Genomic DNA, 22,436 nt, shown 5'->3' on the forward strand with positions numbered 1-22,436 from the left:
CCAGACAGCTCATGAGTCTTAAAAACAAAAAACAAAAAACAAAGTTCCCACCCATGAATGAAAAACATAATTTGCCCTTTGGATAGAGGTGGACTGCTTTAGATAACACAGCTTCCAAGCTTACAGTTAAACCAAATTAATGCTAGGAAGAATACCTTCAATGGCAGGTTACTTGATAAAGAAAGCGACTCTGTCCTGGAGATACTGAAATCTGGTTCCGTGGTGGTCTCAAAAGAGTCCAGCTCATCCCCACTAGGAATCCCAGTTCTGGAGGAGCTCTGAGACACTGGAGTGTAGCAAATGCGTGATGACTCAGAGCGCCCTTCCCCTTCACTGTCGGCGTCCAGGGCATCGAGGCTAGAACTAAAGCGTGGAGGAAGTCAGTAAAGAATCGGGAAGCCAACAGACTGACCGACGGACTTGCCGGTTTCTATTTCTCTCCTTGGCAGAAGGGGCAACAGATACTCAATTAAAACGTTTCTAACAAAATTTCTACCTGAGAGGTGTTCTATTTTTTTCCCTCTCCTCCTCCAATCTCCTCTTTTTAAATAAAAGGTTATGTTTCCCCAAACGAATATTTCTACCATAGCTAAAGCCACGGCAAGTATACTAAGAAACAAAACCTGGTCCAACTTAGTACTATCCTATTTGTTTTGTAAATGTAATTATTATAGGCCCTACATAGTTATCCTTCAAATATTAAAACTGCACAAGAAATAGAACCCCAGGGTTGTTCGGGAGGCCTCTGGGGGATGGCACATGAAACCATGCAGCTGGGGGGACTGGATAGCTTGGGCACTGAGACACGTTTGAGGACAGACTACAAGGGTCTCACCGCCGAGTTGATGGCAAGACCCGCATCGACGGGAGTCAACGGGGCTCTCAAATGTGTCCTGTTAGATTATCCTTTTTAGAAATTTTAGGTGAGCAATCCGCCTCAGAAACAGGTAGTGCTTCTGCTCAACAACCGCTTGCTTTTCTTTGCTAATTTAACTTTAATAACCAGGAAATTAAAAGGAAAGAATGTGACCCTCCACATTCCTGGCTCATTCTGTAATATTTACATTTTAAACCCAAACTCTGAGGCCAGGAGCGTCCACAGGCATGTGAATGCTGGATGCATTTTTAAGTGTATTTTTCTTTCATTGCTGCAGTTCTGGAGTTAAAATTTTAATAACACCACAATGAGACTGTCTTGATTATGAAATATGAAGCAGAAAGTGAAACTCTGAATTCATCCACTGTGGCTATTTTTCTTGAAAATCCATAAGCTATTTAGTGCCCACCGAATATCCATGTGATAAATTACAACACTTGTCAAAGAGACTATACTACACACGCCTCTAACTCCAACACTTGGGTTACTCTCGAATCCTGATCTATCGCATGGGTCCCCTGGGGCACCAGCAAACCCAGAAGTAAAGGCCACAGCTGGCATCATGAGGATTCCCAAAGTGGGGTTCTTCTCCTTTCAGAACTCTTTGAGGGACTTCCCCTTGGTACTGAGCAGAGGACAAACTAGAGGTGGAATTCACCCTTTAACTCAACACACGAATGTTGAAGTCTATAAACGTTATTTCTCATGAAAAACCAAAGCTTAGTGTTAAGAAACACCTTCTGGCAAATGCTGGTGCTCTGAACGTTACAGCGATGTAATTAGAGACATACTAAGTTGCTATGTAGTTTCCTGAATTCAGTGATCCTTTGAGAGCAGACAGAGTCCTTAAGAGTAGGGGAAGAGGGGTGTTAAAGGTCTGCTGATGCCTTGCACCTCTATATTTGTCTTTCAACTTGGGATCTTGTGATGTGTCTTTCAACTTTATTAATACAAATAAACATTAGTTCAAATGGCTGGCTGCCTGCCATCATATTCTAACTTAAAAGAAGTCTTTCCAATTATATACAGCATTTCTCCATCACTGTGAGTCCATGCTAGAAGTATAAGGGATTACTTTATTTGGCACACTATATATTTAAACACTTTTTAAGGGGAGCTTGGATGGCTCAGTGGGTTAAAGCCTCTGCCTTCGGCTCAGGGTCTTAGGATCGAGCCCCGAATCAGGCTCGCTGCTCAGCGGGGAGCCTGTTTCCCCCTCCTCCTCTGCCTGCCTCTCTTCCTACTTGTGATCTCTCTCTCTATGTCAAATAAATAAATAAAATCTTTGTAAAAAAATAAAACACTTTTTTAAAGAAGATCTTATTTTTAAGTAATCTCTATACCCAAGGTTGGGCTGGAACTCACAAACCTGAGATCAAGAGTCACATGCTCTACCGACTGAGCCAGCCAGGTACCCGTAACACATTTCTTTCTCTACTAATTTAAACTAGGGTACTATTTTTCCTCATTAAGCTATTAAACTAAGATATTTGGTATCATATACTGTATTCTTCAGGATTACCTCTTGGTTCTCATTTTATAATACCATTGTTCAAAATCCCATTCGTGAAACATGAAATCAATTGTACGCTGTGACCAAATTTTTCTTTTAAAATAGTGTAGAATTCAGAATTCATCCTACGTGGTATTTCATAAAACATTTATTTAAATTTTTTGTGTATTTATGTGGCAGGGTTGGTAAGACAAGAAAGGTTTTCAAAATAGACGTTTTAGAATGAAACAGACTCTTCCAACACCTCATTTTCTTCTTGTTGCTGTGCAGTTTAAGATAAATGTTGCATTGTTCATATTCTCCTTGCAGCCTCTCAAAACAGCAAAGTGTCAGTGACATATGGTTACATATTGTGCATCTTTTGCTTTCACCATAGTGTTTAAAACCTTAGAAAATTTAGGTTCTAGGTCTCCGTGTTAACCTCAGTTTTTATTGTGTGCCCCAGATTTCTCCTTCAGGACAGGTTCTCAGCCTCTCAGCCAGCCCCTCAGCCTCTTTCCTTTTCAATGAGCTAGGTACATTTCACTTTGAGCTCCTTATCAATTGTGTTACATGCTCCCAGCCTGACACCCACTGAAGGAAGAGTCCCACTGCCACCCCAGGGCCAAAATGGTGCTTTCTTGGTCATCACAAGTCCTTTTGTCCTCATTCCTACATTTTTCAGACTAGACAGAACATCTTTATTAGATAATACCCATTATTTTCCGAAGTTATTACCTAATTTTCATTGCCATCAACCGTGTATAGGTGTTTCCATTGTATACATTTGCACCAAAATATGGTAACTTTAAAATACTTGTCTACCTAGTAAGGGTAGAATGTTTTTTCATCATGGTTTTTCTCAATTATGTTTTTGTCAGTTTTCGTAAGTGTCTTACTTTCAAGTCAAGGAATGTAGGCATCTAAAAGGGGGCAATATTTTGATGTAGAGATCAAAGCAGTGGGGACAATAAGATGTAATAAAATACAATTTCCCAAGTCCAGCTACAAGGTTCTTTGATCTTCTACACTTCTCCTCTACAACAGAGAACCTTACCTTCTTTTCTTCAGATGACTTTGTTCCTTTTCAAATCCACGATGACCAAAGGAAAGATTATACTTGGAAGCATATGAACTAGATGGTGATGGGAAGGACTGCTGAGCTTCAGTATTTGAGGTCACTTCCTTGTTCTCATATAGTGGGCATTTTCCATGGCTGTTTTCAGCATCAAGGATATGCTTGCAGTTCTGAGGCCCCAGAGTAGAACCCATGGATTCAGGGCACACGTCTGTCATGATTCCTTCTATATTAACATAGTTAATATCCAAATCACCAACCTGGTGGTTGAAAGAAAAATGGCTGCTGAGCAAAAGCAGGGAAGATTGGCTGAACTGAGAATAAAATTTTCCCAACTGAACAACCTTCCACCTTATTTACCTTGTTTTGTTTGTTCTCATTTTGTTTTATGTGAGCAGAGAATTCTTTCATGATGTTTTTATTCACTTGGCTGCTAGCCCATCATTCACAAAAGGAAGACCAACTGAGTGTTTTATGAAGTTGTTCTTTACTACAAAACCAAAAACGGACTATGCTTTTTAAGATTTTGTGAGCCACTGATTCAAAAAGGGGGATATATTTTAAATACCTGAGCAAAAACTAAAGAGTAGGCAGGTTTATTCAGAAAGTAGTTTATAGGAATCCAGATGACCGAGGTAGTGGTGGTCACAACAATCTGACTCTCAAAAAAAAAAGGACAACACAAATTACAAACTAAAATAAGAATCAAACTACCTAAGATGCCTGGACTTAACTAGAAGACACAACATGGCCCAAACTTCAAATTATCTGTAAATAATAAAATTAACACCAAATCTCAGCAAGCAACCTGTTAATTGCTGCCTATGGACATAATCAAATAATAATAATAATAAGCCTATGGACAGAATCAAAGTGGTCTGGAAACTTCCACATGGCAGAGAAAACAGGGAGCTAATGGAGGGCCTGGGACCAACCTAAAATCATCACTAGAAAGAGAAAGTGTGGCCTACACCTGTGAAAAACATTTCTTGATTTAATGAAGGGGCTTAAAAATACCAGTGATCTGAGGTGGCAGTCATCAAAGGCATCACTTCTGAGGGAGAAGACAATAACAAGAAAAAGGATGACACTGTCTGGTGATAGGATAGCAAAGGTAGAAAGAACCAAAAGGGGAAAACGTAGATTCCTAAATCTTCATCATTATAATAATTTACTACGACAAAAACAATCAAGGGGGGGCGCCTGGGTGGCTCAGGTCGTGATCTCAGGGTCCTGGGATCGAGCCCCGCATCAGGCTCTCTGCTCAGCGGGGAGCCTGCTTCCCTTCCTCTCTCTCTCTGCCTGCCTCTCTGCCTACTTGTGATCTCTGTCTGTCAAAAAAAAAAAAAGAAAGAACAATCAAGGAACGCCCAAATCAGTGGGTGAGAGTCCGCTGAGTAACAGGAGATGTACGGACACTCAAACTCTCTCCCCGCAAGGCACTTAATGTTTAAAAAGAAGATAGTAATTTTACTGAAAACAAATGTGGTAAATCAAAGATAATATCACCAGTAATGGGACAAATTATTTTCTTGCGCCTCCTGATACAATGCACTGAAAAGAACACAACATCACTTCCGTAATAATCCTGCTCACCAGACAGAACCTGAATCCAATCATGAGGAATTACCACATTCTAACAAAAACAAACAAAATCATGGTCTGTATGCTTCAAAACCATAAAAGACAAATACTAAGGAACTCTTACAAATTATAAGAAACTCAAGAGATAGGACAACTAAATTTTCTTTTGGTACAAAGAACACTGGGATGGTTGACTAAAATTGAGTAAGGTCTGCAGATAGTTACTACTATATTAGGGGTGATTTCCTGATTTGGGTACTATACATGCTTAATAAGAGGATGACCAAGTTTTTTAGAAAATATACACCATGAAAGATTGAGAGATAAAATGACACCAAATTTTCAATTTGTCTGAAATGATTAACATTATATGCTTATTTTCATCATTTGCATGTATAAAAACATACTATTCAAAAAAAAATAAAAAAAATAAAAACATACTATTCAGAGTATATTTAAGCTAAAATGTGATAAAGTATTAACATTTGAGGAATTTTTATGGAGAACGTATACATATTTTTTGTACTGAATTATATAGGCTTGAAATGATGTCCAAATTAAATGGATTTTTTTCAAAGTAGTTTGTATGGTAGAGTAATTTTCAAAGTAGTTTCTACCATGTATATCTCTTCATTAGGTAGGTCAATAGGAGAATTCATGGGAAACAGCATCACAAACAAGCTAGCAATCTTTTTAGAATTTTGTACCAGGCTGAGGCAGAAGAAGGAAATCAGACAAGATTCTTCTCAGATACTGATAGCAATTATTTTAAATATGCAGCATTTGGACTCCTTTTATCATCCTTGCTATTCAAATGGACGTAAAAACAGTAAAAGAAATCCTATAACTATACTACACAGAGTGAACTTTGTGATTTGTATCCATACTTTTAGTTTTATTTCTGTTTTCATGGCACAAATTCAGCAATCCCCTGCTATATTTCAGTTTATCAATTAGGCTGTTTGAGCTCTCTTGAAATGCATGCTTCATGTTCTTAAAGCGATACTTACCTCAAGATATTTCAAAACCGAAATTATATTCTAACCTCATCTTTGGTTTGGGAAGTTTTGCACGTTTAACGTAACTTAGAGCACAGTTTTCCTCCATGTAATGCTGAAGCAATTACAAATACATTACAATTTTAGCTACTAGAGGTAAGTGAAATATTTGCAGTATTCGCTGAGGCTCAGAGCAAAGAGATAAGGACTCCAGAAGTAGTTCACTTAAACGCTGAGAAAATACAGCAACCACTAGAATCACAATGTGGCTAGAGCACACCAATCCCAATTGCCCTGTATCTCCAAAGAATGTCCCCAATACTCCCTATTTGTCCTAACCTCTGTTTCATCCTACATTTCTATACATAGGGCTGACATTCAGCTGCTTATGCCAAAAAAAACTACACTAGTTATTTACAGCTGCTGTCCACTCTGATTGGCCCCTCTTTCATTCTGAGTATCAGCACAATCTATACCTTTTATACTATGCATTTGTTGTAACCCTGTTTGGAACAGAAAAGGAAAAACAAGATATTTGACTCAAGGGGTGAAATTAAGATCTTTGAGACAGGCAAGTTCATATCACAGAAAACATCTCTAAGTAACAGGGTACAATATATGCATACTAACAACAACAAAAAGGGTAAATTTCTTTATTGCTCAATAAGCGTCTTATATGGGGTTTAGGTTTGGAAGTCTGTGGATAAGGCAAAAATTATGTTTTGTCAAAATTACCCTTGAAAATCCCTAAAATCATCCATAAAATCGTGTGTACAGTATAGAAATCTTCAGACCTAAAACTATGTTTTAATTTTTATAAATATTAAAATTTGAGAATCACTGAGCTAGGGAAAATAAGAGATAAATCCATAAATCGATGAACAGGCAAAACCACAAGCCTCTGTGAGATCTAACTCACAAAGGTCAGAGACTGGGGTGGGGGGCATTCTAAAGGACTCCAACTTCCCTGTAGTGTAACGATAGTCTCTTTTAATATTAAAGCTCTATAACATTAGTATATGTTAATGGATGTGTTAGAAGGATTAAATAAGTAATTTATATGACGCATCATATGGGGCTGGCCTCAAGCTCTTGCTCATAACCATTTGCTGCATTTGAATACCAATATTACTTAATCAGGTCATATACACACTGGCTTTTTTTGTTGCTGTTGCTGTTTTTTGAAAAGCCCAGTTGTCACTTCCTATTCTGGTTCCATGCAAGAACTTTCACCCTCTTCTTATTTGACATTGACCCCTCCCTACAAAGGGGGGGGGGCGGAGGCAGACTTTTGGTGGGGTAATGTGTGTTGTGCAGAAAAGGAAAACCTAGTTAAGTGCTCATATGATGACCACAAGGACCACCCCTGGGCTGAAATCGTCAGAGCAACACAACAATGCTGACCATATTTCTCATATATTCAGGTTTTGGAAAGAGTAAAATCCCTCTAGTAACATCCGTCAAGCCTTACCTGATCTATCACCATACAGTTAGCGTAAACTTCATCGCCGCCATTCAGCATCTCAGAGAGCCGGCCTGCTGCAAAGAATGTTGGGGGATGCTTGGATTTTTTGAAGACATCTGAAGAGTGATCTAGAGGAAAAAACGACAAGAGGACAGAAAAAAAGTAGATGGGATTTATTTTAAAGTCAAACTTTACCTTTTTTTTTTTTTTTAAGATTTTATTTATTTATTTGAGAGAGAGAGACAGAGAAAGAGAAAGAACAAGCAGGGGAAGGGGCAGAGGGAGAAGCAGACTCCCTGCTGAGCAGGGAGGGAGCCTGATGTGGGGCCCATCCCAGAAACCTGGGATCATGTCCTGAGCCAAATGCAGATGCTTAACTGACTGAGCCACCTGGGTGCCCCAAAATCATTAGATTTCTGCTTTCAATTTCTTTTTTTTTTAATTTTTTTTTCTGCTTTCAATTTCTAATAGGTAAAACTAAAATTCACTTCACTTTATCAATAACTTGGAAGCATTCAAGATTGTCTTAGAAGCCTCAGGGCCACTGCTGTGTTCAGGCTCCATACCCTTTACTAATGGACCGAAGACAGACACAGTCTAGGAGTTCTGAATGCATATGCATGCTCTTAGAGAGTTGCTTTTTTTTTTTTTTTAATTAATGAAACGGTTTTCCTTGCATTCATGTTCTCGGCTTTGTTACAAACAGATGATGTAACTCCAAGTCCTAAAGAGTTGTGGCACTACTGGACTTGTAAGGAACAGAAAGTTGAAGGCAGGAAAACACAGAGGAGGCAGAATGCCTGGCCCAATACCTTTACAGAGTTTCCTCATCTGTAAAAGCAGATTTTCATCATGCTTTCCCTGTTGTGGGGTATGAGGGTTAAATGAGCTCAAACATGCAAAGCACTAAATACATGCTTAGGATTTAGCAAGAGCTCAATAAATATTAACTGTCACTATTACCACATTTTGTTATTAGCAGTTATTTCAAACACGTTCAATGTGAGGCTATTGATATTAACCATAACCATATCAGTGTCTGTGAATGACTTTAACAGGGGGGATTCAAAGTTGTACTTGTAGCAAATGTCATCCTCCCCAACATTTCAGCACGTGTTCTCAAGGACACAAAAGGAATAGTGTTGCCTCTGTTCTATCAGAAATGGCCCTAATCTCACTACCCATCCTGTGTATAGCATAAAAGCCAGGTAAGTCCATGGGAGTGAATCAGAAAATGAAAAAAGATTAGTAACTGTTGGACTGATGTACTTCTGTTGGAAGACGTTAAAAAGTTACAAAAATATATCAACTGTATGAACCAAATGGCATTAGCTTCAGATTCGGTATCTTAACCTACCTGTTAACCACAGAACACCAAGAAGAGATTTCATCAAGTTCTTGAGTAAATATACAGTAGAAATGGAAACTATCTTCTTATATCCATAATGTCTTCTTTTATCAATTTATATAGCTAGCACTATGACATACAAAGTCCACAAATACTTCACAAGTACGACCTTTATGATCAATTACTATACATTTTGATTGTAATTGCATAAAGTAAAAGCACATTCTGAAGATTATAAATCAAGAACGTGATAAAGCACTTTCAATGTGTTCTGAAGAAAGTATGTGCTTAAATGTCATTTTATAGAATGTTTAAAAAATAGTCATGGATAATTCAGCATGGCCCTCTGAAGCATAATTAATCCAGTTTAACTGCTCTACAATGGTTTTTTTTTTTTAAGATTTTATTTATTTGAGAGAGAGTAAAAGCAAAAGAGAGAGAGAGAGAATGCACACAAGTAGGGGGAAAGGAGAGAGGGAGAAGCAGGCTCTCAGCCGAGCAAGGAGCCCAAAGTGCGACTTGATCCCAGGACCCTGAGATCATGACCTAAGCAGAAGGTGGATGCTTAATCGACTGAGTCACCCAGGTGCCCAAACTGCTCTACGATGTTTTAAGTTTACACACTGTAACACACCTGGCATTTCTGCCATTACAATTGGTAACTTTGGCCAAATTGGGGTTTAATTTGTTTTCTGTGTAATTTGATCAGCGTTTTAGAAAACATGTAATTTGTTAACAAAGATGGGTCCCTAATCCCTTATCTCCAATTCTGAAATCTAGAAAACTCTGAAAATCAAAACTTTTCTTCATAAATTTGGCTTACAAATATATTTGGTGCAAAATCTGACCCGAACCACAAGAAGCCATGTCTAGTTTTTATTAACCTCAGCTGGTGTGAATATTCATACATTTTGCTGTAGAAATCTTACCACATTGGATGATGGCATTGCCAGTCATATCATATGTACTATAAGCACTATGCCAAAAAGATCTGAAAATTCTAAGTTCCAAAACAAATCTAGTCCCAATAGTTTCAAACAAGAGGCTGGGTCTCTCTGTTATTTCAGAGGATATTAGACCAATATTTCGTGAGATTTTATCATTCCTTTGCCAAATTCACAATTTTGCCATATCTACTTACTACCTGCACTATATTCTCTTGTGCTTGTTTTTAGATTGACCCACCCTTTTTTCTTTAAATAAAATGAATTTTAAAAGAAATACTTTATCCTCACTATAAACAGAAAGCCAATATTCCCTGCCAAAACTGGAAGAGAATTATATAGAACAAACCAATGAAACTACCTTCTGACTGAATATAGTTGCCAATCAAAGCTGAGGGCCTACAAGGGCTGCTTGCTCATTGTCATGAAGGGAGATTCGGAAAGACTGGAGAGATGTTAAAGATGCAGCGGTGTGAAAAGAACTTCCTCCTCGAATCAGCAGAAAGACCAAAAAGAAAAAGAAAAGGAAATACCTGCCTACTGTGCGATTCAATGTCAACTAGTTTTAGGTCGGGATACCAGCTTCCAGATCAACAGCGCCCGGAAGAGTTTACTCTACACTTTGGGAAAATGGCCTAGATCCTGTCACTTAGGGAATGACTCCACTGAGACAATGGATCTCGTTGGCAGGGGGAATATTACTGTACAAAATCTCAAGGCAGTAGTAACAATGGAAAAATCTGTGTCTTCTTTCTAGATCTCTCATCCTAATCTGCCCTGTAGATTTTCTGGATCACTCAGAGTGACAATTTATAAGATTGGTCCAAACAGTCCTTTTCAGTAGAACTCTAGAGCATCCATAGCCTCCTCTTGCCAAATGACACTGAAGGGTAATCAGATGTGCAAATGAACACAGATGGACAAACCAGAAGATAACAGATGACAGACTTCTTTTTTTTTTTTTTAAGATTTTATTTATTTACTTCACAGAGATTACAAGCAGGCAGAGAGGCAGGCAGAGAGAGAGAGAGAGAGAGAGAGAAAAGGAAGCAGGTTCCCTGCTGAGCAGACAGCCCAATGCGATGCGGGGATCAATTCCAGGACCCTGGGATCATGACCTGAGCTGAAGGTAGAGGCTTTAACCCACTGAGCCATGCAGGTGCCCCAAATTATGCTGTTTTTAAAACATTTATTCTTAGCAAAAAGTTAACTTTATTTAAAAAAAAAGTTATCTTTACAGGTCTGTTGATAACATTTATTTTTTAATATGTGGCAGACCATATTTCAAAGGTAGTATAAGAGGAACCAAAACTCATCTATATCCAAATGGCTGAAAATTTTAAGTCAGTAAAGAACAATGCACTGCAGTCCATAAGAGCAAGAGCCCTGGGCTGCTTGAACTCTAAGACCTACTCTACCATCTATTTGCTGTGTGACCTTGGGCAAGTTCCTCAACCTCTCTACACCTCCACTTCCTGATCCATAAAGTAGGGATGAGAACATATCCCATAGGATTGTCGCAAGGATTAAGCAATTTAATATTTTGAGTGGACATCATGTAACAAAAAGTAAGCCCTATAACAGGCTCGCTGTTATACCAGTAAACGAGGTTGTCTAGTTTTGATAGTTTACCATATTTTTGCTTCTTTTACCAAATCATTTCTACCCTGGTTGGAACTCTACATGTTTCAAACCAACCCTAGGAAAGTGGAATGCATAAAACATTCCATGTGCTACACGAGGCACTTTTAAGATGTAACTCTCTTATTTCAGACCTAGCTCATGTTAGGACATTTTGTAAAATCCATCCCAGAAATGGTAACCAAAAAACAAAGTCAAACTGCCTGTAATATTTACCTCCAGCGACTTGAGATGAGATCTCACGAAATGGGAGATTATAACAGAAGCAGCAAAGAATAAAGTCAGACAATCAGAGACAGTGTTTCCCAAGAACAAAGGGAGGATTTGAGAAACTAGGATGTCCCAACACGATCAGGTGGCCTCTGGCCAGGTTCTCACTACAGAGGGAGTGCCTAGAGGATAAACAGCAATTCCAGGGGATCCCCAGCTCTCCTCCCTCCCATTATGCACGTTGCTCTATAATGTGATCTACGGAACTCTACAAGGTCTCCCCAAAGCCAAAATCTGCATCGGAGCATCTCTGCTATACTAGACGCTTCGGTCAGGTGGCAGGAGAGACAATGGAGAGTAAATGTATTTCACCCATAGAAAGAAGGAGAATTAATAAGGGGGAGAGGGAAAAGCAGCTGCAAATGCCTCCCTTTTTTTCGACATCCACAACTACCCCCCCCCCCCCCCCCCGCCAAATGGGCAGGAAACAGTTAAAAGCACAGACCAGCCTAGAGCCTGGGCAACCTGGGCTCTGCTGAAATCCAACTCTCCCTCCCAAAGCTAAGGGCCTTGCAGCTTAAGGAAAATGTGGCCTATTTGTCTGGTTATGTAAGAGACCCACACCCAGACATAAACGAACACAGCTAGGGCAGCCTTTTGCAAACCTGCTGCTGACCTGGTTTGGCCCACTCTGGGTGCCAAGCTCTGGCCTGCCAAAGTCAGGGAGGGCCTCTCAGTCCACATATCTCTTTACAATGGCGGGCAGATTGGTTTGTTTCTTTCATTCATTCATTCAATTGTGCTTTAAACCCAGCAGACTGTGAACCCAGAAGAAGGATCTATGGAGAATGACTAACCATCACGAGCTGGGTAGAGCATATTCTAGAGTTCAGTTCCCGGCACTCCACAGAAACTGTGCCCATCACGACCTAGTGATCGGTTCTCCCTGCTAACCTTAGGTGACCTAGGGCAGCACTGGATACTGCTGATGGCTCCCTTTCCCCCTTGGCTTCCAGGACACCTCTCTCTCTCTGCCTGGCCTTTACTTCTCAGTTTCTATCATCTTCTCAATTTTAACGCAGGTTACAGTGCCCCAAGATCCATCCCCAAACGTCCCTCTTCCTCTCTCCCTTCCTCTCCCTACATTCCCCAGATCAACTAACAGCCCAGCATCATACACCCTGGTATGATGATGACCCCTGTCGTCCCAGAGTTTTATATCCACTCCAGACCTCTCCCCTGAATCACAACCATCTCCTTAACATCTCCACAGAGCTGTCTGGCAGCAGTGAGCACCAAACTGAGCTCCTGATTTTCTCCTTTCTACAACCCCTCCTCCCAGTCAAGGGCAGTCCCTGGACTGACCTTGACTGTTCTCTTTTACAACCAAATGAATCCATGTTCTGACCTTTTCTTATACATCCACCCACTGCCATGATGGGGCAAGCCACCACCATCTCCTGCTCACACGACTGCAAGACCACAATCCCCTAACTGTTCTCATTGCTACCACTTCTCCGCCCTTGTTAACCCATCCTCCACAACATACATGGCAATCATGTTACAAAGAAAATTAAGTCACATCTTGCCTCTGCAAAATTCTCCAATGGCTGCTCCTCTCATTTTGAGTAAAAGCCAAACTTTGCCACAACCTACACTGCTTTACTAAAATGGCTCTGGGATGCACTTTTAACAAGGGTAGTGTGTTTGAGGAAGGTGTTTCCTCACACATCCAAGCAATTCTGACATCAACTGGGTGTCTGACAGACAATTCAACTCAATTCTGACACTTTCTACCCAGAGATAACATCAGATTCCACAGATTAACGGTTCAGTCCTACAAGACTGCCCACCCCCACGTTCAGATGCCAGCCACAAGTCTAGGTCGTTACCTATATTTCTGACCAACTGACTATAAATTAGATGTTGCCATGATCCCCTCTCTTTAGATTTGATTCATTTGCTTGAGAGGTTCAGAGACTCAGAGCACCATTTTACCAATCAAATGGTTCATTTGAAGAGGCTGTAACTCAGTAACAGCTAGATGGAAGTGATGCAGAGGGCAAGATACAAGGAGAGTCCATGCTCTCTCAGAGTGCAAAGCTTTCCTGATACCCCCTCCCCATCTAGAAGCTCTGTGAATCCTGTCCTCTTGGTTTCATTATATACACGTGATTGATGAAATCTTCAGCCATGGGTGACTGGACTCAATCTTCAGCTCATCTCCCCTCCCCAGAAGTGAGGGTGGGTAGGACTGAAAGTTCCAACCCTCTAATCACATGGCTAGTTCTCCTGGCAACCAGCCCCCAATTCTGAGGTTCAAAAGTCACCTCATTAACATAACAAGAGACACCTTTATCACACTCATCCCCTAGGATCTTCCAAGGGTTTTAGGGAACCCTATACCAGAAACAAGAGAAAGACCAAATATGTATTTCTCTTTATAAATCACAACATCATACTTACATAACCTGCCCCACACCCGCCCTCACCCAACCTCTCTGGAGCCTGCCAACTACTCTACTCCAGCTACACTGGTCTTGCTGTTCTATGCCTCAGGCCATTTGCACTTGGAGTTTTCTCTACCAGGATTTCTCTTCCTCCCATATCCTGATACTTTGCTTCCTCACTTTCTTCAGCTCTCTACTCAAATGTTATCTTATCAATTAGCCTCTCCCAGGCCATTAGGTATATAAAATAGCACCTCACTTCCAAGACCTGCTTTATTATCCCTTATGCCATAGATCATCACCCAGCATCTTATGTCTTCACTGTATATTGTGTTACCTTCCACTAAAATGTAAACTCCATCAGAACTGTGACTTTGCATACTTTGTTCACTATATCCCCAGGGCCTAGAACCATGTCAGGTACATAAAAGATTCTCAGTAAATACGATCTGAAGGAGTGAATACTTTCTCATCAAGAACAGAAACCTTGTACAGGGTACAACTGAGTCTATCCCCTTCTGGTCTGACAAATTTCCTCAGATTCTGGAAGTTTTCTTGTGAGTGGCCCAAATGTTCTTGCTCTACTCCTGGTTGGGGAGGAAATGTTTTCTTATTTCTCTCATTCATTCATCCATTCACTCATTCTCTTTTCCAACATTTACTGTGTGACTACTGACTAGCAGCCACCATACTACAGGCTGGGCCCTGCCCAGGTTCCTCAGCCTCCATCTAGGACTCTTAAAAACATCCTTAGGCACAGTCCTCAAAGACCACTTCCCCAGGAGTTCCCCTGACAGGTCTCTAAACAGCTAGCAGGCTGTCCCCCTTTTCTGAGCCCTTCCTGCCTGTTACCTCCATGTGTAGTCCTGTGTGATCTACCACACTCCAGAGATAAAATTTTACTTTGTTCCTCCTGGTAGGACAAGTAACTTCCTGGTTGGGTCTGAGCTAAAAATATCTTCTCCTGCTATGCAGAACAACGCAGGTGCCCGGTGCTTCCTGTGCGACACCACCTGACATGCCCCCTGGCAGAAGGAGCCCAAGAATGCCTCTTTCATCTCCTTATTTAAAAAACCATGGGATCATTCTTTTAGTAAAGGAATAATGGGATGACCAGACAGATTTGCAAGGTAAAGGTACTAGGAAGATGAGAAAAAAAAAAAAAAAACAACAAAGACGAAAACAAAAACAAATTCATAAAAACAGAAAGAGAAAAAATTCTAGGTACTCCAGAGTCAGTATCTAACACCTTCTCCCTGTGAGGTCATCACACAAGCCAACACCGCTGTTAGAGCCGATGACCACACAGTGCCTACTCCGAACCCAGCACTACTTGACTTCCAGGTATTAGCTCATCTGATCCTCAGAACAATCTTCTGAGGCAGTACTGTTTAGTATTTCCATTGTGCAGAGTAGGAAACTGTGGTGCTATTTAAATAACTTCCCCAAGGTCCCTTCACTTAGTCAACGGCAGCTCTACGTAGGCGCTCGGCTAGCCAGTCCAAAGTACTTTATTTTAACAATTGGGCTTACTGAGTATCCCAACTGAACTCAAGAAAATGGCATCTGAGCAATGTCTGGTATTTTCCCATGAGGAAGCTGCATTATGTGTGACTTGTGTCTACGTGTGTTTGTTCACTTCCTGGGTCCATGCTCTCTGCCTCTGGAGATCTGCAGCCGGAACATGACAGTGTGAGTCTGGCTGCGAAAACATTCATATGACAGCGAATACACAATTTCATTTTGTGTAGCCACACACACCACACAAGATAACAGAGAAAGACTGGAACTATACACTGAGGTGTTCGCTGCTTCCTTCCAGGGGCTGGCATGCATGTGGTATTTAATGGCAACTCTTTCTGTGTTTTCTCGAGTTCTAACCACCACCATCTTACATGTAAGACAAAAGAAGAGACAGATCATGTCTTCAAAACATGCCTCCTCTGTCAAAGAACAGCTGTGGAATCTCGGCAAAATACCAGGTGATCAAGTAAATCAAGCAAATCTGATGATACCTGCATAAATATATTAGCTGGAAATGTTTTATGCAAGAGGACACAGTATAGTTTCTGCCCATCTGCCAGCCCTACTCTCCGTAACCACAGGAGGCACTATCATGTTCGTCTTGTAGACAAGAACGTGGGGGCCCAGCGAGAGTGACTAACCCACTGATGTTATTAAGTGTTAGAACCAGGACACAGTGCTGACAGAGACAGCCTTTCTCACTGCAGCACACCGTCCCCAAATTCCCAAAATCGAAGGGAACCTTTGCCAAATTCTGAAATGTACAGAGTCCTTTCTGCCAATGGTCTTGGTGTGCTCCAGGAGAAATGAAAAAAACTCACGCTCACAAGTGAAAAGGAATGTTTTCAGGGGTAAACTGTCATTTATCTCCTTGCTTATTCTTCCTCTAAGTTTCTCTTAGGATTTTCCTGATATTAGTCTTGGCCTGGAACATCTCTTGGCCTCACTCTGCTGAGTTGGACTGGAGGTTATAGAGAGGATCCATCCAAATTCCAAAATTATCCCCAGCCCAGGAATTTCCTGTGGGTCATGTGTAAACTGAAGTTACTCTGAAGATTTAAGTGTACAGCAAGACATGTCTGAGAGAATCCAGGGAACCTGTGTCTCCCAAAATAGAGTGGTTCTAACATGGATCCAAATGCCTAATTCACTCTCAGAACCTGCCTCACCCTCCTGGGATCCTGTACAAGGAAAGTGAGCCCTGGGGTGAGATCAAGCCTCTCAACCAGTTCTGTGAACAGTAACAGCTAAGGACAGAAGTGAAGGGATTCCAGAGGCTGTTGTGAAGGCTGGTTTTCCAGCCCTCTCCCTCAGAACTACAGCTTAAAACCCCTTCTAAATAACAAGTTACAACTTGGTACTCTAAAATCAGATCCTAAAAGAAGCCCTATTCTGCTGTTTTGAAAGACCTAATTATCAAAATTATCCAAGAAGAAAACAAGCCTTTTCCCTCATAATACACCAGAGGCACAGGGGGAGGTGGGGAGAAGGGAGCAAGAAAACACGGTCCTTACAGAACAACAATTTTCTCCCACATCTTTCCAAGTTCTCATTCCTAATTATAGTAGCACAAAGTAGCCTTCAAGATGACATGGGTTTATGTGTGCAAAAGGACTCTCAAATATATAAGCAACTTTTTCCCTCCTCTGCTTCCCCCAAGCTATCAAGGAGATGTTCAGTCATGTGTTGTATATAGACTGGTAGTGATTAGACTTAATCGGCAATTTCTTTCCTTCTTTTCTTTTTTTTTAATTTTGTTAAAGATTTTATTAATTTATTTGAGAGAGAGAGAGAGAGAGAGAAAGACAGAGACTGAGAGAACGTGTTGGAGGAGGGGCAGAGGGAGAAGCAGGCTCCCCACTGAGCAGGGAGCCTGACATGGGGCTCGATCCCAGGACCCTGGGAGCACGACCTCAGTTGAAGGCAGACACTTAACCAACTGAACCATCTAGGCACCCTCCTTCTTTCCTTTTTAATTTGTTTTTCATTATTATTTTTTAATCTCTATGCCCAACATGTGGCTCAAACTCACGACCCTGAGATCAAGAGTTGCTCGCTCCTCTGGCTGCGCCAGCCAGGTACCCCAGCAATTCCTCTCCTTCTTGGTGCAGCTCTCTAAGGCCTCTGTCAAGTTACTCTACAGAGGGGAACAATGAGCAAGCTGAAAGGGAAAAAACTGGCATATTCTACAAACACCAAGATAGAAGTGAAAGACCTCAAAAAAACTGGTGGGACTTTGACAAGACCATTTCTGGTGACTGTAGGAAACAATAACAACAGAAAATACACACACACACACACACACACACACACACTAACTGATGAGGAATATGTTCCTGGAGGTTGTCATTACAAGGAATCCTGTGAATAATAATTCATATCCTGCAGAATCTTCTAGGGACATACGGGCACATAAAAATGATAGAATCCAGTTCAAAATTCCCAAGGAGCTCCAATTCTGTAGCACCCATTTCCAGAGCTACGTGTTTTTACCCCCACCCCTTAATATCCTAAAAAGCAACTCAGCTCTACTATTGACAGGGAACTATGTGAAAGGTTGCACTTTGTTTTGAGGGATAATTGACATTAGTTTCAGGTGAGCAACAATGATTTGAGATTTGTATATATTGCAAAATGATCGTTGTAAGTCTAGTTAACATCCCTCAACCTTGTGATGAGAACTTTTAAGATCTACTCTTTCACCAACTTTCAAATAACTCTCACTTATTTTTTGTGTCCTCAACAAGAACATGTGGAAGGAAGGAAGGAAGGAAGGAAGGAAGGAAGGAAGGAAGGAAGGAAGGAAGGAAGATGGATGAAAGCCAAGCAATGCCTGATGTTCCTCCAGATCATTCTCAGTTTCCCCTGCTTGGGAAACTCTCCTGAATCCTGTTCCAGTCTCCTGAGCAATTCTGGGCACCTGTGGGTGGGTTAGTATGAATGAGAGCTGGATAGGATACTGGTTATGATTCTTAGGAGTTTTCACTGGCAGGGACAACAGAGATCAAAGAAATGAGATGAGTCGTTACCCTGCCGGGGGTGGGGCAGATGTGACAGTGTGATAGGCCAGAGCTCCTCTGAAGGTAGGTGGGCTTTTTGTGATTTCACACGGGGCTCTGAAGGAGACCACCTTGCAGGCTGCCCCACGGAATCATGGGGAAAACCACTGCAGGGAACACTTAGTGGGAGAGTAAATTCAGGCAACAGGGCCAGCAAGGACCAGCTTCCCAGGGCTGCTCCCAGTTGCCTGAATGGTGAGAATGGATCCCTAAGATCCCACAGGCTTGTGAGAGGTGTAATAATGACAGACTATGGGGTGCCTGGGTGGCTCAGTCGTTAAGTGTCTGCCTTCAGCTCAGGTCATGATTCCAGGGTCCTGGGATTGAGCCCTGCATCAGGCTCCCTGTTCAGCGGGAAGCCTGCTTCCCCCTCTCCCGCTCCCCCTGCTTGTGTTCCTTCTCTTGCTGTGGCTCTCTCTTCAAATAAATAAATAAAATCTTTAAAACATAATAATAATAATGGCGGAGTACTTGTGGCCTACTATGAAGCCCGCCATGGCTCCAAGGGAAGGACCCTGTAGCAGATATTTTTAGACAATTGTCTGAGCCAGCAGTCTGGGAAATAGGTTCCAAGTTCTCTACAGTATAACAAGGGTGAAGCCAAGTCAGTGAAGGAGAAATCACCAGGAGAAATTCAGACGAACACCAGGGAGAGGATCCAATTGACGGATGTGGGTCACAGGTCATAATACCCCAAAACAAAACATTCATGTCTCAGGGAAGAGCCCAGGCCAACAGATCTGCAGCAGACACCTGGAGGCCCCACAAGACACTCAAAGATGAGGCCTCTTCCTATCCACCACCAACTGCCCCCCTACCCTCACCAGAAAATCACATTCTGTAACCGCTAGGCCAGAAAGAGGAGGAACAAGAAGACATGGGAAAACTGGATATTTTACTTAAAGAGACTGAACAGTTACCAAAAATAATGGTTTTGATTACTGCATCAGACCAGGTTTAATGCATTAGTCTAAAATACACCCTTTCCTCTCCCCACTGCCTGGAGTATAGGACTTTGTAAGAAAGATCAGATCTATTATGAACAAAATTAAAAAAAAAAAAAAGACAAAAATCAGGAAGTATGTGAGTGTATTATGAGTAAATTTGGACCACAATACACTTACAATATTTACTGCCTGCCTTCTGTGATCCAGCCAGTAGAGGTGTGAAAATAGGTCATCCAGGCTCTGTCTTCAAAGAAGTCAGGGTCTTAGGGTGAGACACTCAATATTCGCTGTGACGCACTAATGAGACAGCGATTATAAAAAGATGCAAAAGCCAGAGAAGTACAAAGGATAGAATGATGAACTCAGGTGCACACATCTGTTTCCCTCAGCATTATTTAGAAGAGGCCAAGGATGGAAGCAGCCCAAGTGTCTACTGGCTGATGAGTGGATAAAAAGATGTGGTATATTTATACAATGGAGTATTATTCAACCATAAAAGGACTGAAATCTTGACATTTGAAACAACATGGATGGAGCTAGAGAGTAAAATCCTCAGCAAAATAAGTTGGTCAGAGCAAGACAAAGACCATATGATCTCAGTCATATGTGGAACTTAAAAGACAAAACAAATGAGCAAAGGAACAAAAAAGAGAGAGAGACAAGTCAAGAAACCAACTCCAAACTATAAAGAACAAACTGATGGTTAGCAGAGGGGAGGTGTGGAAGGCATGGGAGAAATAAGGGATGGGGATTAAGGAGTACACTTATCATGATAAAGAAAAAATAAATTTACAAATTTTTTAAGAAAGAGAGTGATGAACTCAGGGCATGAAGGGAAATCTTGCAGAAAACAAAACAAAACAAAAAACACCTTCAAGCTGCATCTTACAGGATGAGCTGGAGATTTCTTGTCAGAAGTGAGAGCAATAGGCACCTGAATTTGCTAAAATAAAAATAAAAGGGGGAGAGAGAAGACTTACTGAAAACGTGTGAGGACATGTCACAGAACCACAGGAATTTAACACCCAAGCCTTGAGAGTGAGGCACCTGGACAGCAACAGGACTTCAGGGAACAGAACAAGGGTCTGGGCTCTAGCAGGACCCTACCCTACAAGTACTTCTCTCTTTATATGTTTGTAGCTTTTCCTCCTACCATAGATTGCTCTCTCCCAGTGAATGGCTTCCACTCCTACCTTCCGGCACCACCATTCATGAAGGGAGACATGTCCTCCCAAACTCCAGTCTCAAGAATCCCAAGGCCGGACTCTGACTGGCCAAGGAGGGATGGTGTGATTGGCCCCAACCTGAGAGAGATGCCCAGCCCATGGCACCCAAGCAAGCAAGGTCACGTGAGAAGGTGGAAGCATCATTGGGACCCATGGCCAGAGCAGTACAGGGCACCCTCTCTAAATAATCTGAACGTTGTTCAGCAAAGGGCAGGAGGCTAGTAGGCACACAACAATAATCATCTAGGCCAATGCAGTATTTGGCATCTCTCTACATTTCCATAACCCCATAAGTCAAGCGTGTATGAGCCCAGCCTATTTTCCATCATTTTAATACATTCTATGTATGTCTAATTCTGCCCATTTGCTTGGAGGGACCACCTGCCCATTAAAACCCTACCAGTTCACCACAGGCTATTAAAATGACATCCCTTTCAAGCTGACATTCTTTGTTTCACCTTGAACCTCAACAGTAATTCTTCCTGACTTCTCCTATGGGATTCATCACTTTCTGGCTTAATATATCTGAATAAACAACTATTGGTTCTTGCCCCAGACTGAAGTGATAGGGAAGAGGCCCTGAACATGGGATAAATGGAATAGTGCCTTCCTTCCATTATAGGGAGTAATGCAGAAATACATCTTGCCCAGGAATTTAAGCTACCCAAGAAAAAAAAATCAGTTTCACGTATTTGGCCAAGTATTTGTTGAACTAAAGGGAGCCCTGAGGGGTATATAGCTATGTTGTTTGGCAAGGAGCTTGTAATCCACCTCCTTTCCCCTGCTGACCAAAGTAGGTTTCCAGGCAGAGTCAGAGATGAAACTGCCCTATTCTCAAGGTAAACACTGTCTTCATTGTGAGCCAACAAAATCTTGGCAGGTTATGTCACCTTTAAGAAAATGTTTCTCTTCCTCAATAAGGATTTCTGTAGTGACTTATTACCCCTGCGGTGTTCAGGCATCCTTTGGGGGAATTCTGGAACTGAACACACACATGCACATGAAACTCTACATGTGGGTCCAGTGAAACTTCATGAAAGAAAGAAGGGAGAACACAGCAGAGAACAAGTAAGGCCATGAAATAAAAGTAATTCACCTTTGAAAATTATTATTCAACCTTCTGAAATGTCATCATACTTTAAATATGCACTGTGTCAGGGAATTATTTTTCAGACTATGTACCTGCCCTCCTAAATGAGCATCCAGAAAAGGCCAACACAGTGGTCTGATGATTCTCATCTCCGTTCCCAGCAAGCTCAATCCCTCTAACTTGATCTTTCTGGGACAAAACTGAACCTTCCAAAACATACTGAAAGCTCTCTCGTGCCATCCTTTTCTCAATTCATCCTGCCTCTTCCTCTCCTCAGTCAACTACCCAGCGCTGCACACATCTGTCCATCTCTTCCTACCCAAGTGATGACGTGCATTAGGACTATATACCCAGGCATATGGATCTATCAAGACAGAGGAATGGCTCTACCACTTTCCTCCTCCAGAGTTTTCACCACCACCTCTTTTCCTAGTCAAAGACTCAGGAGAGAGGGAGAAGCTAGAATGGTGAGACAAAGTGGCACCCTTCGAACATAAGTAGCT

The 22,436-nt window shown here is 41.5% G+C and overlaps 1 protein-coding gene across 1 annotated transcript in view; it reads right to left on the bottom strand.

Moving 5' to 3' along the window:
* ARHGEF28 (Rho guanine nucleotide exchange factor 28) overlaps positions 1–22,436 on the bottom strand; it is a 123,417-nt gene that overhangs the window by 96,569 nt on the left and 4,412 nt on the right. Inside the window, exons 2-4 of the mRNA XM_080803776.1 lie at positions 7,501–7,622; positions 3,427–3,707; positions 156–363 (exon numbers count right to left, since the gene is read on the bottom strand). Of these exons, the coding sequence (XP_080659902.1) occupies positions 156–363; positions 3,427–3,707; positions 7,501–7,622 (611 nt within the window). The remainder of the gene's footprint in view (positions 1–155; positions 364–3,426; positions 3,708–7,500; positions 7,623–22,436) is intronic.

This window comes from Martes martes (genome assembly GCF_963455335.1).
Source record: "Martes martes genome assembly, chromosome: 5".
Classification (NCBI taxonomy): domain Eukaryota; kingdom Metazoa; phylum Chordata; class Mammalia; order Carnivora; family Mustelidae; genus Martes; species Martes martes.